Genomic DNA, 17,709 nt, shown 5'->3' with positions numbered 1-17,709 from the left:
ATCCCTTCGCATGGGCCTCATCTTAGGCCCAATAATGCTTCTCTAGTCCAAATGGTCCAAGTCAAAGTCGAAGTCAACGCTCCGAGTTGACTCAACTCGTCGAGTTTTCTCTTCAACTCGCCGAGTTCTCATAAATCTCAAAATCGTGGCCCAATAATACTAGAGGCGGTCCTGCTTTGTGCTGAAGGCCAAGATACCCAGGGCGGTCCGGATAGACTGAAGGCCTGCGAGGCGGACCAGTCAGGCCAAAGGCCCAGAGAGCGGTCCAGATAGGCTGAAGGCCTGGTGAGGCGGTCCAGTCATGCTGAAGGCTCTGTATGCATGTTGTTGTTTGTTATGTTTATGTGGTGGTACTTTGGGGCAACTCACTAAGTATTGACTTACAGTTTTAGTTTTGTTTCAGGTAGTTCGGAGGATCGTGGCAAGGCGAAGGCGTGACCGTACACATCCTTGGTTTTATGTTGTTGATCTTGGGAGACTTTGATTTTAAATAATGTTTTGGAAACAATGGTTTTGTAAACACTTCTTTTTAATAAATGGGTTGTTTTGAAAAGTTTAGGTTTGTTGTGATTTTTGAGATGTTACCGTACATGTTTCTCTTACTCAAACAAGAATTGATATGAGTGAACTTGATGATGATTCTAATGGTTTCCTTCAACCTTATGTGTGTACCCTTGTATTGGTTTTTCAATATTACCAATTTACTAGAAATTAATCATGTTTCTTAAAACTTTAGTTTTATTTTAATTTTTATGAGCATTGTATATTCGTATGAAAGGAAATGGAGGCTTATATTAGAGGTCTTATTCCTAATTTGGCTCAGCTTTGTGACATGCCTACAAATTTTGTTCAAATGTATTGCGACATAGCTGCATATAAGTTCTTCTTCTTTTGTGATCCCAGTAGGCGAGGTTTGTCACTCTTATTTCTCTTTTTTTTTTTTTTAAATATCTTACAATTTTCAATATGGTATCTTATATTTAAATTTGTCTTTAGGTCATTTCATTGTTCATCTTTGAAGAATTATCTTATTCACAAGGCTTTCATTGTTCATCATTGTTCATAAAGAAGATTTTGCTCAGTAACCAACTAATGGATGTGCACGAGGTTTTAATTCAATCCTTTTTACCTTTTATTCTTTTAATAAATGAATACAATTAATATTATTGTTTAGAGTTTCAAAATGGATAACTTTATCCACTGTTAATTGTAATAGGAAAGTGAACAAGGTGATGCCGAAAACACCGAGAACTGGATATCATGACTGCAAAATGCCCAAAGGCCAAAAAGAAGAGCAAAAACAGAGGAGATGTAAATAGAGAAAAGTTAAAAGTATACACAGTCATTTGATTTCCTTCTTTATTCCACTACCTTTTCCATTTTGTTAAAACCACCACTTCCATAAAAAAAGTCAAACTGACCAAAATACCCCTACCTTAAACCTAAAAAACACCGACACTTTGTTAGGTAAGTACCAATTTCATGATCTTTCATTTAATCCCTTCATACTAGAAAAATATGATTCATTTAGCCCTTGATTTTGAATATTAATTTAGAAAAAAAGGACATCGAAAAGTAGTAAACTATTTTGTGACATGGCTTTGTGAAACTTTGTACACATGTGATGGCTAAAAGGACAAATGTCCCTGGAATGAAGCACTTTTGTGGGAGACGTTTCAATGCTTATAAGGACTACAAAGGATTTAGGAGGCCATATGCACCTCCTTATTTCTGTTCCCCGTATGGATGAGGGTTAACTTTTCATATTCCACTTCAACAAATAACAACCTATTTTCACATATTTGTTTGTTTGTTTTTCATTTCTTCATATTACAATAATGTATCAATTATAACATTGTTCAATTTTTTAGTGATTGGGCTATTTTTTTTCCAATTTGTTTCCTTCCATATGATTATTTTTTATGTTAATAGTTGTTTTATAATGTGACTGTCTTAAAATTGGTCTTTCATATTGTTTCAGGTGTTTTGTTTGTTTGAAGGTGAAACAAACATCAATAGACAAGGACTGATAAAGACAAACTTGGTTACGGGAACTGAATGTAACAACTCCCATGCCACCGGGATCAGAGATGAAATTTTAATTTGAGAACATGATAATAGGACAATCTATACCTTCTAATTTTATTCCACACATTGACAATCATGTTGTAAATTCTAGGAAACTTGCTTTCAAAAAATATCCAACCCGTGAAGCGCACAATAATCTTTTATGTTCATTTATTAAGATAGAGAGATCTTAAAGCTTGTTTTAAACTCCACTGCGAAATACTCTCAAAACGACGTCCATTGTCTAGTGGGCCCAGCTAAATTGGTGGTTATTATATGGAAATTTCTTAATTTTATTCTATTTTTGAAATACAAACTTTTAAAAATGACAAATTTTTCGAGTTAGAAACAATATTTTAATAAAAACGTGGTTATAGTCGATAAAAATACGGATGAGCTTTTAGAGCTTTTAGATTTACAAATCTGACCATGACTAGTTAATGTAAATAGATGATGAAGGGAGCTGCATTACATTACCGATTGCTTTTGACCATAAAAGACAACAGTCTGCTCCTTCCACAGTCATTTTCGTCACCCACGCGCACCCCTATCCAAGTGTACTACACACCCCACCTTTACACGCGTACACTCTCACGTGCCACCATCCGGAACAGACATATAATGGAATTCAATTCGTAAGCGGGCCCCTTCCTTCATCTCATTCCCATCCCCACCAAAAAAGTGAAATATGTGAGAGAGAAAACACACACACACACTTGCACCAACGTTTGCAGAGAGAGTTCCAAAGCCTCCAATTTTTATTTCTATCTTCAATCCATTTCCGTACGTTACATTCATTCTCGGTTTGGAAAATTATTTGGTGAGTTTTTAGCTTTTTGTTTCTGTAATCCTTTTGATATACTTGGCTATGGAATATGGATTTTGTTATTTGCATGTTTTGTGTGCGAGGCCTTGGGAGTTGAACCTGATTGTTTGTAGTTAGCGAATTCTGCTTATCATCATTAGCATTCTTAATAAAAATTAAACGAAGATGAGGATGAAGAGAGTTTGAGCGAACTTTGTTTCTGTAATTTGTTTCATGTTTGTGCCGTTCGTATTCTGTTTGATTTTCTGGCAAGTCGCGGGGGTTACTTGTCAACCTGCTATGTATCTTTGAGGTATTTTGTGAAAGAACTGCGGGCTGTATGGATAGAATGATTGTTGATGTCTACTGCAAACAAAAATATGTATAAAATTTTTATGTGAACATGATTAGGTTTGGCGAATAAAGGGTAGTGATTTCCTGGGGTTCTAAGAGAGGACATGGTAGATATAATAATTAGGTACTTTTGGATGGGGAAAATTTCTTGTGTTCTCGGGTTAGCTCTTTTAGGGTAGTGTTTGTTCTTGCTATGTTAATGTAATTTGTATCCAGGAGTTATTCTTATGTGTAAATGTGTTATGTAGGGGATTTAGTTGTTCATATTGGCTTATTGCAGAAAGAAATTATTTGAAGTGCCAATAGAAGTCTTACCTGTAATTTGTTCTATATGAAATTACCAATGGTTCTCTTGAAGGATATGGTAAAAGCCTAAAAGGCCAGGCGCTCTTGAAATGTGTGAAAGAGACAATACTTCACAAAACATAGTTACAAGGTAAAATTATAGGATGGTTAACACTTAACAGGGAAGATATAGGAGTTAGTTGAAACAATAAGTAGAAGATTGTGAATATTGTATATGTTGAAGTTGAGCTGCTCAAGTAATCGAATTAGAGAGTGTAAACTCTTAAGAAGATGAAACGCAAGCTTTAAGTACCGATATTCAGTTCATGTTTATAAAAAGCTAAGACACGTGATAGTTTTTGTGATGCATAAGAGCTTGAAAATGATGCCGTTAGGATTAAATGATAAAAGGGATAGAATCATACATGTTTATATAAAACCAAACATATATAAGAGCCTGAAAGTGATATACTTAAGATTAAAGGATAAAAGGGATATAATCATATTGGCTAGAAGATCTTTAGGAGATCTTAATGGTCATGCAGATAGAGATAGTAGCTGCTTTGAATGAATTTATTTGTGTTAATAAGAGTCAAGAAGAAGAAATTGTACATTTTATAGTAACTTAAGATTTGGTGGCTTGGAAACAACTTCAAGAAACATGATTCTCACATAGAAAGGTTTGTACTAGGCAAATATAACATGTAATCCATGACTATATATTATTTTTTGTTTCTTCTTTTTACAAGAAGGCCATGAAAAAGTGTATATGTTATATTCTAAAATCCATCTACATTTCATCTCAAGTCAACTTTCTCAAAAATTTACAGCTACTGCACTGTCATTGTATCAGATTGCTTAATTCTGTACTTTTTTTTTTTTTAAATATTTTGGGAACTCATTCGTTGCAGTTATGGCCGGGAGCATTAATGAGGTCATCAGGTGTATGCTTCATGAATATCAGTTTTAGCATATTATTCCTCTCAATAGCCATTTTAAAGTATCAACAGTTGACAAGCTTGAATGATTGGTAGTAAAATGGTGCTGACATACAAGAGGAAGCGGTTCTCTTCAAGACCTGGTTTAGGGTTTGAAAATGAGTGCCCTGATCAATCTTCTGGATGTGAAACTTTACAAGTACTGAAAACATCAGTCACAGAAGAAGATTCAAAATATGAATCCGAGAGAAAAGATCCAGAGGTAATTCTTGTATCGAGTTTCTGTTATTTCAGTTTAATGATATAGTGAATTTATTTTTATTTTTTAGTATAGACTTGTGGAACACACATGCTAGTGTCTTTCTGCCATGCTTGTTCTTCTCTTGATTAAGCCATTCTTTATTTCCAGCTAATTTGTTCTGCTCTTGATTTTGTTCAATAAATTCTGGTGTTTCATAAGAGTTGTATTTTATAACTGTTTTTCTAGGACTTGTTGGCCTCATATTGATATGAAAACTATAGGAGTGTGAGTTATGTTACTATGTTAGTGATACTTCTGAGACGAAGTTACCACTACATTCTTTCTGGCCATAATCATATCCCCATTACTTGGTTCTTTCTCAACTAGCTGTTCAACTTTTGTGCAGATATTGAACCCATGTTCTGTATATAGTGGTGGCAGCATTGCAGTCCAGTGTGACAGCATACAGGACACGGGGAACTCATCATCTGAGATGGTTAAAACAAATGTGGACATTGCTTCAGATCCTTGCAGTTTGGTATCTGTAAGTGGACAGGTCAACAATGAATCTAGTTTAGAAGCAGTTGACTTACCCTCAAAGGGTAAGTCTGCAGACACAGTGAAAGGGTTCCCGTTGATAACATTCAGTCGCAGATCCAGACACAAGAAAGCTGTGGATGGGAGTGGGTCAGCTGTTTTGGAGAAAGATGATCTACCGGTGACAAGTGGTAGTAATGCCACAATGAATAATGGTGTTAATGTACATCTTTCAACAGATTTTACAGGAAATGATCCTAATTCTAGATGCTGCATGGCAAGTCAAGAAAAGGTAACCTATTTTACTTAAACTTGAAATGCACTTTGTTTTTTTTTTTTTTTTTGCTTTTATACTTTATAGGTTATTCACTTGTTAGTCCTGTGTCTGTTTTGATGTTGAAAGTCTACATGAAAATATTGCTGGAAGTAATTTCGTTTTAAGCCAAACAATGACATCACCTGAAAACTGGAGATGCCTCCTTGGGAACCAAAAACCAGGAGTTGCTCCATATAAATCTCCTCAAGAATTGCATTCTTAATGTCCAGCTGATACACATGTAGTGATGCATGCCAAGTGCCAAGTGCCAACTGCCACCGGACTAAAGGTCTCATCATAATTTTGAGCACACATTTGTAAGTTCACCTATGGCTACCACCAATCTAGTCTCTCATGTGAATGTGCAATACAGTTTGGCTTTACACCCTCTTACAAGTTACAACCAACAAGGATATTTTTTGGGTGGGAATTCCGGTCAACATCAACCTACTTCTTACTGCCAAGTAGAGTAAACCTTTGACGTGCATGCATCATAGGATAGTTTCAAGTACTTGCGGTCTATGATCCATAAGGCGGTCAGGAAGGGGGTGTTGACTGTTGAGGACATTATCCATTGAATAAAGGGGGGAGTTTTGTGTGACTAGGTCCCGCTGAAACTGAAGGGGAAATTTTAAGGACCAACCATGTTGTATGGCGGATGGAAACTGTCTCTCTTTACCCCACCATACATGATACATCTAACCTCCCCCTTACCCCATTCATTATGGGATTTTTTTGGTATTGTTGCTGTTGTTGTATTGTAGATACGATTAAGGGATCATGTGCCTTGGCTAAAACGAAGGGAAATGGGCTAATGAGTAATGAAAATATCAGGGGATGAATTAGGGGGTGCCAAGCATAGCGTAGCAGATGCAAGGTATCCTGAGATAAGGGTCATGAGACCTACACCACTTCTAAGATAACCAACAAAGATACACCTTAGCTCCCACTTTTTTGAACATAGCAAACATAACAGACGCAACCAGGTGGACTTTTGAGTCAACTTTATGGGCTAATGAGTAATGAAAATATCAGGGGATGAATTAGGGGGTGCCAAGCATAGCGTAGCAGATGCAAGGTATCCTGAGATAAGGGTCATGAGACCTACACCACTTCTAAGATAACCAACAAAGATACACCTTAGCTCCCACTTTTTTGAACATAGCAAACATAACAGACGCAACCAGGTGGACTTTTGAGTCAACTTTATGGCCAAATAGAACGATAACAGTGATATCTAGATCATTTGCTCCACTTTTAGGTATTGTTATAGGAATCCAGTTATTAGTGCTACCTTTAATTTGTCATCCATAATGTCCAATAAATTAATTGATCCAGGAATAATAATAACTATTTATGCAACTCTTCCTTTAATTCAAGCAAAGGAGTGGGACACATGGCATCTTTGTGGTATTATTTGCTACACAGAAAGGAAAGTGAGTATTTCACCACAAGTCCTCGCCAGAAGACTTTTTCGAACTAAACCTGACTGAGACCTGTCTATCCAAAAAGCCTAACCAAAACCAGAGCCATAGAAAACCATGGATAGGGCTCTATCATGCCCAGGAAGTTGAAACCTACTGCCTGGATACTATACTAGACCAGTGGATTTTTGATGTTGATTATGCCAGAAAATAATGAAGTCCGAACCACAATTTTTCCTTAGTGGATAAAATCATGTCATGTGACATACCAATATACCATACCACTTGACTTGACCCAGTAACCCCTTTCAGCATGCTTCACTCCCATCATTCATCAACCCGAGTATACATGCCAGTTCATGTCCAGCTTGTTCCTTGGAATCTGGAGGTAGGCAATTCTAGTAATTTTTCTTTGATCCACATGTTTGGTTTTGTTCATCTTCATCATGATTTTGTTGCTATTTCGATAGTAGCTTTGTTAGATTCATTCTTCCAGTAATTAGAATTTTTAAGTCTTTAAGCATCCTCTAAGTCTAAGAAGCCATATTCCTTGATATATCCATTGGCATATTATGCAAAGGATAACATATTATTTGATACACAACTTCCATATCATGAGTTGTTGGAGCATTCACCATACCATCTGCCGCCAATCTGATATGATGTGCTGTATGCAAGATAGATATATTGGCAAACTAAATGCTTCATTTATGAGATGAAGAATGATACCAATATTCTTTTTCTTGATCATGCATGCGATTTCCATTCTAGTAAATATCTCAATGGACTAAGATCTTTGACTTTGGTATTCTCTTTATAACACAAGTTTTAGTTCATCAGTTTCTAGTATGTAATCTCTGTCTGGTTAAGATGATATAGAGACTTGTTGTATATAGTGACTTGCCCATCCCCATCGTGAGAATGCTTGGTCAACATTGTGTGATCGGTTAGGGTTACCTGTGGATGCTTTAACTACATAAAATCATGCTGAAAGCGGTTGCTTCCTATTTTGAGTGACTCGGTCAAATTGACATTTGTTCAGGGTAGATAAAAACTAATATTTTATAGACTTGTTCCTTTGAATATCAGTTTTGGTACATGTTTAATCTTTTATTGGAAAAAGAAAAACCCATGCGAATTGACTTGAGGATGGCCGTCATTGAAGTAACAAACCAGGAATTGGAATAATGGAATATGAAGGAATTGAGTTCTGTCATGCATGCGTTTGCATTTGCATTTGGTTGGCAGGATATCATGGAGAGGTGAGAGGCATTTGCTTGTGATTAAAAGGGTATGTATGTAATGTGCGTATTTTCAACAAGAGGAACTTTTAGGATGGGATGGGATATTAAAATCCACCAGTCAAGGGATTTTGTCTTTGTGGATTACAAACAAATGCAGGATTGGAATGGAGTTGAATTCCAGTTCAGGACCAAATGCCCCTAAACATAAATAAGAAAAACAGAAACATTGACCCTTATCTCTTTTGGAATTCTTCTTTCACAATAGAATTAAAACTAAAGTAAAGTGACTGATAAATATTGGATGCAGAAATCATAGATAGATTGATTGATTACAGAAGAGCAGATGGTTGGCCAAAAGGCAAAAAGCAAAACAACGACCAGACCAGACCATCAGACTGGAAGAAATTATCCAAGAATATGTTGTCCCAAAGTTGCAACGTTTTACGTTTCCATTTCTTACGAGTCTTTTGTATTTTTGTTTGTAGTCTATTTGGTTTATTCTTTCTCTCATATGATATAATCTCTATTTAATGATTGTTTTCACTTTTTATTTTTTATGACAGAAAACGAGCGAAGATGTTGTTGATCTTCCCGTTCCTAAAATTGAAATGTATGTTGAATATTCTTCTTTTTTCTAAATGCTACCTCTGTCTGTCACATCATCATATTCTCACTTCCCTTTTTTAGCTGACTTCAGCAATGATAGAGCAAGTAGTGAAGAGTTGGTCGCTGAAAAATGCATATTAAAGGACAACTTACCCACCATAACAAAACCAACATCAGGTAAGAATCATAAAAAGTATACTATTTTCTTGTATAGTAATGATTGTGACTTGTGATGGATTAATGGAGCTAGGAATGCCACCAATGGATGCAATGTCTCATGTGGGTCTGGGAACTTTAAAAGATAAACAGCCGGAAGCATCAGAAGCAGTAGACGAATCACGGATCTTATCAAGTGATGGAGTTACCACCGCCACCGCCACCGCCACCGACAAGAAAAGAGATGGGGGCTCGCTTGCTTCTTTTGATTTGTCAAAGCCTCCACCTGGTTAGTATGCTTTGCTTAAACTTAACTTGTAACAAAACTAAACTAGCGTTCGATATGATTCAATCAGAGAATGGTTTATTACTTTATTCTATTGGAATGAAAAAAAAAAACTGTTTGTTTTGTCTGTGCTCGAATGGAGTAGACCATTCATTCCATTCCTTAGCCAAGGGGTGTGTTGTCAACAGTGCATCATGGAATGGAATGAAAATTGCAATATAACCCGTTTTTCTTTACTTAATCTTAATTGACACAAATTATACTTTTAAAATTTTCACGATAATAATAAAATTACAATTTTATACTTTTGGTCCTTGACTATAGCTGATTTTTGCAATTTTGGTGCCGAAAAGGTATTTTCTTGCAGTTTTGCTCCTTATTGAGGTTCTTGTAACATTCTTCTTCACTGTTTTAGTTGATATATATGACTGCTTTTGTTCCATGACTATAACTGATTTTGCAGTTTTGGTCCCAATAATAATATAAGCCATTTTACTTGGAACAAGGACAAAAATGTTACAAAAACCTTAATTAAGGATCAAAATTGCAAAAGAAAACTTTTTGGGACCAAAATTGAGAAAATCAGCTAATATTCAGGGACCAAATTATAATTTACTTTCTATTTTTTATTTATTAAATTCTTATTCGGATTTTAATGAGCCTTATTATGTTCATTTTTTTTTTAAAAATTTTTGTAAACAAAAAAATCATTAAATATAACTAAATAAAGTATAGTGTAAAGTAAAACTGTATGTTGTATTTATATATAATATAAAAAATCATATGAAAATTCACTATGATCCTATAAGCCAACCAAACATAATTATAGAATGTCATGAGTTATTCCATTACATTGCTTATTCCAATATACCTTCCATTCGATTCCTTCGTCATTCTATTCCATTCCATTCCTGTTAGTGTATCTCACATCGGTGCAACACAGTCTTATAAGTGGTTATATATGTTGGAGTTTCCCTTCTCTCCACAAGGGCTCTTTTAGAGAGTTAATATGGGGCTCCACATATATTTACAATTCCATTCCATCTAATCAAACAGTTGGCCACAAAAAAAGAGGAGGTAGAATCAAATTTGAGGTCAAAGAGACTGAACTACCAACTTTTCACAATCCCAAGAAATCTTTTCGATTACAAAATATAGATAAATCACATTAGATTCTATAACAAATACATGTAGACGTGGGTTTGAATTTGCTGTGACTTGTTATCACATTTCATTTCGATTCAATGAATTATTGGTTTTGTTTGGAAGTTAATGAGTAAACATGTTTCTGAATTGTATTTGTGATTTGTGACTCAGAATCAGGTGGTTTGGTGGTGGAATCTAGCTCTAATATACAAGTTGAAAATAATATGTCAGAAACTCATAGAGATTCAGCTGACTCTACCAGCAGAAGTCACTCCACAGTTTTGCATGAGTTTCCTTGTCAAGGAAAGGTACTGAAATTGCTTGATGAAAGAATCGGGGATGGGGAAACTCCTTTATCTCATTCTCAGGTACACCACTCTGGTCCCACTAGCAGCCACATGTGGGCTGCTGACCCCCCTTCAGCATCCATAAGTCAAAGTCAAACATCAAAAAAGAGCTTCCTTCAGGTATGATTATTACTCTCACTATCTCTAAGAAAAATGCAACAGTTATTGAATTGGCTGGCACTTGACCTGAAATTGCATGTGTATTTGACTAATAATCAAATATCTAAGATTTGTTTTGGGATAGTTCTTTGCCTTGGATGTGACAAATTAATTCATCATATTTTGCTATATAAATTATTGTTGCAGCTTTTTCCGGAAGACAGAGTCCTGCCATTAAAAGAAAAATCCTTCACATCAAATGGGAAACATCTGCACTTCCGCACCTCAACAACACCAACACCAACACCAACACCTTCCACTTCCACAACCCCTTTCGGTTTAGGTTTATCATCCCCATGGCCACCCACACCAGGGGCAGGGGGACACTACCCCTACCCGTCCGACTCGGTCTCCCTAATGAGACACAAAATGATGCTGGACAACATTATAAGTAAAGCAAGGATCATAAGTGGTAAAAAAGAGAATTTCACGTGGTCGGAGGACGAACTTGACTTTTTATGGATCGGTGTAAGGAGACACGGGATCGGAAACTGGGATTCCATGTTACGCGATCCCCGACTTCATTTCGCATACTCGAGGTCCCCGAGGGAGTTGGCTGAGCGGTGGGAGGAAGAACACTCAAAGCTTTTAATTACAAAAACGCCCCCCTCGCAAAATAAGCGGTTTCGACCTACGGTTTCCAAGAAATATGAAGAACCACAACAACAGTTGTCCCTTGGTGTGAAGGGGAACTTACCTCATTGGCTCTGGGAAGCTGTTAGTGTTCCACCTTCTGTTTCATACACGGGTCAATCTGGAATGATGCACTGGATTAACCAACCGTTTTCGGGACCACAAGGTGGGACCCGTTTGCCTGACCCGATGGTATTGAATGGGTCGGGTGAAGTAATTGGGCCCCACCGTTGCGCTTCTGCTTCTGCTTCTGGTTCTGTTGGGAAAGTGGATGAGGTGATTGTGATAAACAGTGATGCGTCTTCTGAGGAGACTATATCCGATGATCATAGACAGTGTTAGTTAGGGGTTAGGTGCAGGCAGGGTGAGTAGACTTGTATGGATGTTTGAATCGTGTACAGGTCAAATCATGTTTGGATTTGTACGTTGCTATGGATATGGATATGGATATGGTAGTTTTTGAACTAACTAATTAGTTGTTTTTTTTTTCAGGGGCTAAATGCAACAAAATACGAACATACTTTCATATATTTGATTATTATAACATGTAATAGTCTCATTTTCGGCTCGAGTTAGGGCCACTCCTGCCTTAGAAAGTTAATACAAAGATAAACTATGCCGAAGTTATCTCAAATTATGCAAATTTTACAACAAATAATCAAAGTGTAACTAAACCTAAATTTAATCTAGTCTTGTTACAACCATTGTTAACCATTAAGTATTAAAGTACAGATAATAGAAACTCAAATAAAACATTAAAATAGCCGTTCAACACACGATTAACCAATTAACTCTGTATGTACTTAAAAAAAGGTAATGACATACACGTTTTATTTTTATGTAGTAGATTGAAGATCCATATATTAAAACATAAACACTAAAAACCAATGAGATGCCATTTTATGGCAATTGCATCTTTTAAATTAAAAGCAACAACATTGAGTTAAATAAACTGTAAGAACATGACTAATATGTAAATAAAAAGCTAGCACTCATAATTTAGAAAATGCCATCTAATGCAAGTATCATTCTATATATATATATATATATATTAAATCTAAAGGAAGTTAGTAACTTTTATGTCTTTAGGTTTGTGCCACAAATGTTTAGTGAATTTGACATTTTTAGTCCTTAAAGTGAAAACTTTTACAATTTTGTGTTTTGATTAAGTTTTTGGGCTTTTAGGGTTTTGCTACAAATCTTTAGTAACTTTGACACTTTTCGTCCTTGCAGTGAAAAGTTTTATATTATGGTGTTTTTGCCATAAATCTTTAATGAAATTGACACTTTTCGTCCTTATAGTCAAAACTTTTACATTTTGACATAAAAAACACAAAAAACCTCCTTTAGAATTTTGCCACCATATTTTCTCAACTTTGGCAACTTTCACATTATTGCCACAATATTTTTGGATTTTCTCCACCAGTGTCCCTTCTTTTGGTTGTCGTACACTTTGGACATCTAATTTTAGGGGTTGTCGACTTTCTCTCCTATTTGCGGTGATTTACACTTTCAGCATGTATTTTTTAAAGTTTGCCGATTTTCTCCATATTACCCCAAAAGCGGCGTAGCCGCGAGTTCTTTGCTAGTTAATATTAACTCTTGCAAACTAACAATTTAGACAACATTTTTTGCTTGCACGGGTTCAACCTAGGTTTTTAGCAAAGATGTTTTGATATCCTAGTCAGAAATAAATAACTAAAAACTCACTCATTTATGATTGACCCACTCTCTTCACTGGGTCACGGTCCAACCGATTTGACTGACAGGTCAACTCGGGTTTTAAAACATTGCTCACGTGTGAAATGCTGCACCTCAACCGCTAGGCTCCAAATCACAGCATAGTTTCACAATATATGTCATGCAAAATAGGTCGAAAGAAATTCATAAATTAAGCAGTTTGGATAGTAAATATCCAACGACGAATAGAATAAGCTAAATAATTAATTAAAAAAATCTTGAAAAATACGTATCATGAAACCCAGTTTAATGTTTCGTGATTTAAGTACATGGGTTTCACAAATCACAATACTCAAGAGTTTTCGGTAGATTAAATTTGTTAGGTTTGATAGATGCTGCATTACTTAATTCGATGTCATTAAGTATCGAGAATTGACTATATATTGATTCCACAAAACATCCCCAATGTTGCACTAGAGAATAATGATTATACGGTATTAAACAAATACAAAAAAGTTAAATATTTGATAGGATGCCTTATATAATAATAATAATAATAATAATAATAATAATAATAATAATAATTATCATTATTATTATTATTATTATTATTATTATGTCATATTTGTGATTAGTTCCAAAAAATAAAAAAAGAGTAAAAAAATAGGTTAAAGATACCCTTAGAATATACATGTGCCGATGTGCGGCACCTCTCTTTGTTTGACGGTGTGAGATTCCCTAGGATATATGTACGAGCACCAAACCTATTAAACTCTTGACTATTATCAGCATATCCATAATATTCTTTTTTATAGTGCTTTCGGTCTTTCAGTCACCAGAATTTGTCGTAAGCTGAACAAATGACGTATAAATATATTTTAATACCCTGCACTGCCATCGTCGACAACCACAATGGGTGGAGTGAGAGGCGAAAAGGGCATACTGAAGCTGGTACGTCCGGGAGGTATTGTTGATCAGTATAACCATCCTATAACAGCAGCTCAAGTAATGGAAAGATACCCACGACACTGTGTCACCAGACCTGACATTTTCGAGTTTCCATGGATCGTTGTTAGACCTGAGTCCGTCCTCGCTCCGGGTCGGGTATTCTTTGTAGTTCCCCACCACACAATTCTTCGCTTGCTTCAATCTAAAGGACCACGGCCACCAACTGAATCTTGAGAAACCCAACACCATATTTAAGAGTATACGTACAACTTTTTGGTGATTCCTTAGCTAGTTTTATAATTGGTTTTCAAATTCCGGTGACTGAAAAATTAAATTAAAAAGAGCTCATGCATGCATGCCTTCATATATAAATGAGCATGTCTGCATGTCGTATGCATGCATGGTTTGCTTGTATGTATAAAATTAGTAAGTCACTACATAGCAATTACCATTGGCATTGTGACAAGTACGGCTTGGTTTGGTCTTTTAGCAATTAATCCTAGTATATATCTTTTCATTTGATCATTTAGCTTTGGATATTGATGCCATTTCAATTTAAAAAGCTTAGTATGTAACCGTTGTAAGAGTTTTTCTTTTAGCAAATTCTCCATTAATTTGGATGGGGACGATATACAGAAACCTTATTATTAAGCCATCCAAATTTGACAACATAGCATGTTAAAGTGGGAAAGCTCTTAAATTTGACTGTCTTTAGTGAAATTAAATCGACTATACTTTGACATTAAATATTCCAGTAATGGTACTAAACTATGACAACCTTTTTAACTGTGACTACTTTAAACTCATATAGCAAAATACCAAGACCGATTAAGTGTCTCATAAATGGTTTTTATGTCACCTTTTGCCACCCCTAGTTAAACCTCAAAGATAACCAAAATATAATGGTTCTTGTATATTGCACTCTTTGGAGATAGATTGTATAACATCCTTGGTTTCCAGAAGTTTCTTATTTCAGGATTGTGGACAATAAATGGATCAAGTAAAGACATTGGACTTCAAGGGAATAAGGTTTAGATCCTATTGGATGTTGATAATTTGGTTATGTGATCTAAGCCCTTGGTTGTGTTTTGGAATCAAAGGGTAAAATGGAAAAAATGATGTTTCAGACTTCTTTCATGAATTAAGGATTTTAGTTCGGTATGTTTTAAGAAAAAATAATTAGCTAGAGCTGTGGGGCTCGTCAATACCTTTTCGTGCATATAAAGATCGCTGAAAACGGAGTTGAAATGAAGAAGTTATGGCTATTTGAAGCTGTAATGGATCTGGGCGAAAAACCGTCGCCACTGAGTGGGGATCAGAGCTCCACAGCATGACAAGCCATAAAATGGAGAAAACGTGGCCACGAAGTGGCAATCTGTCAGGCCCAAGACCATGATTTTAAAGTTTTCAACGTATTTAAGCATAAGGTTCCGCATTTTTGGTCGTTTTAGTAGCCTCCACCATATCTAAAACCCCTTGGGAGGAACCCTAGCCACAATCTTCAAGATTTGAGATTCTTCGAAAGTTTCAAACTGTATCAGTTGAAGTTCAATGGACGTGTCAACATATCGTCAAGTTCTGTATGTTGTATACTTTGGTATGCCGTGTCGGCAGGGTTGGTATTTGGATTGATCCGACCAGGGTTTTAACAACAATTCTGGATAAATTTGGAAGTTTTACCGAGTTAGTTACATACTGGAAGGATCTTTTCAGTTTCAATTAAGGTGTGGGATCATGTTTAAGTTGTTTATGAGAATGTTTCTATTAACGGTTGAGGTTCATCATTTCATTAGATCTATTGGTACTTCACCCTTTGGGTAAGGTTGTGAGGAAGAAGGAATGCAGTAGATCTAGGGTTGGTTGTGGGTTCCTTTGAGGGTATGTATTGTGGTAAGTTCATTAGATATTGTAAGGGGTGTATGTGGGCTGAAGAAGATATCAAGAGAACACTTTGTCCGAATTTATTGGTATGGTTCTTATTTAGTTTACAGCCTTGAATTGGAACAAGACTACAACCGCCTATCTCATTCTCTGGTTGTGTGCGGCCATGTTTTCGTCTGAATATTTTATGTGGGTACCAGCCTGTTCTGTGAAAGGAATTGTGCGTTATAGAAGGGTATGACTCGTGTTGTGTTTGGTCTGGGGAAGTGTAACGTCCCAAAAAATTAAGACTAAAAATTTTCGTTTTTAAATTAATAAAACTATTATCCAAAACAACATCATAGAAATCATGGTGAATCAAAGTGTATCAATAACATCCCAATACATCAGAGTAATATAAAATGCGGAACGAGGTGGTGTGTGCACTGAAATCATTCTGGGCTCTTCCTCTTCGAACCAAAAGTACCTGAAAACATAAACTGAAAACCGTAAGCACAAAGATTAGTGAGTTCCCCAAAATACTACATACCATACATAAATAACATATAATAGGCCCCGCCCGTCATCGGGCCCCGCTCGATATACATATCTGTCAGTCATTAGGCCCTGCCTGGCATCGGGCCCCGCCCGATATACATATAAACAAATAAACATATAATCATATAAGCACATGCAATAATCACAAAGATAAATAGCATATAGGATAGTCATCGGGCCCCGCCGGGTAATCATATAAACATATAACATAAGAGTCACACATACATCTAACATCCTAAACATAACAAACAATGTGCCAAAATTGGTGCCTTCGACATGCTAAACACAGTAAGGAAACTCACCTCTAGCTGCTGAAACACTCAAATGAATCTTGGTCTGCTGGTCCGGAAAATCCTCACGCGAACATAATCAAAATAATATCCAATTAATAGTTGGATCTCGACCCATAATCAAGAATCTAAGCTACTTGACCCATAGCCAGGGTAAAAGACCATTTTACTCTTTTTCTTTGTAGCATCTTGTTTTGAGGTACTTTCACTTTTGACCCTTATATTGAGATTTATTACATTTTGGTCCTTATAATGTAAGATTTGTGGTTGAGAGGGGCTAATATTGCCATTTTTGGAATTGTGGGGCGGAGCCACGTATACTGGGCGTACGTTTGCATACGCAGGGCGTACGGGGTGAAGTCCCAAACCCTAATATTTAGGGTTTGGACCCTATTTATTCATCATTAACTCTCAAACCTGGTTCCTTTCATCAACCTCCATCCTCTCAAAACGTTTTTGCAAGCTCCTAATCTACCTTGTGAGCATTTTTTAAGCTTGAGTGTGTGTATTTTGTGCCTTTGAAGAAGAAAGAAGAAAGTAGAGACCATCTTGGAGGAGTGAAGCGCTTTAGATCCAGAATCACACCATCAATTTGCATCACTTGGAGGTATAAAGTTCTGAACTTGGTGAAGTTATACTTAGATCTTGTTTTGGGCTTGATTTTATGTTCTTTTGGTCCCCTAAGCTTGGTATTATGAGTAGGTATTACTCTAATCCATTCGAGTTGTCCTTTCAGAGGTTTTGGAGCCTCTTGAGTCATAAAATGTAATCTTGGACACTAGTTTCTTCCCATGCATGATCTTAATGGATTAAGAGGTTAGGATATTTG

The 17,709-nt window shown here is 36.1% G+C and overlaps 1 protein-coding gene across 1 annotated transcript; it reads left to right on the top strand.

Moving 5' to 3' along the window:
- Positions 1 to 2,728: 2,728 nt before the first annotated feature.
- Positions 2,729 to 12,035, top strand: LOC145129988 (uncharacterized). Its single transcript, XM_079064825.1, has 8 exons — positions 2,729 to 2,887; positions 4,423 to 4,711; positions 5,097 to 5,519; positions 8,775 to 8,821; positions 8,909 to 8,994; positions 9,068 to 9,262; positions 10,577 to 10,872; positions 11,059 to 12,035. The coding sequence occupies exons 2-8, from the start codon at positions 4,535 to 4,537 to the stop codon at positions 11,884 to 11,886; spliced, it is 2,052 nt and encodes a 683-aa protein (XP_078920951.1). The 5' UTR covers positions 2,729 to 2,887; positions 4,423 to 4,534; the 3' UTR covers positions 11,887 to 12,035.
- Positions 12,036 to 17,709: the final 5,674 nt, after the last annotated feature.

This window comes from Lactuca virosa, chromosome 8 (assembly GCF_052849685.1).
Source record: "Lactuca virosa cultivar CGN04683 chromosome 8, Lactuca_virosa_CGN04683_v6, whole genome shotgun sequence".
NCBI classification, from domain to species: domain Eukaryota; kingdom Viridiplantae; phylum Streptophyta; class Magnoliopsida; order Asterales; family Asteraceae; genus Lactuca; species Lactuca virosa.
This window is presented reverse-complemented; position numbering and strand designations above follow the sequence as displayed.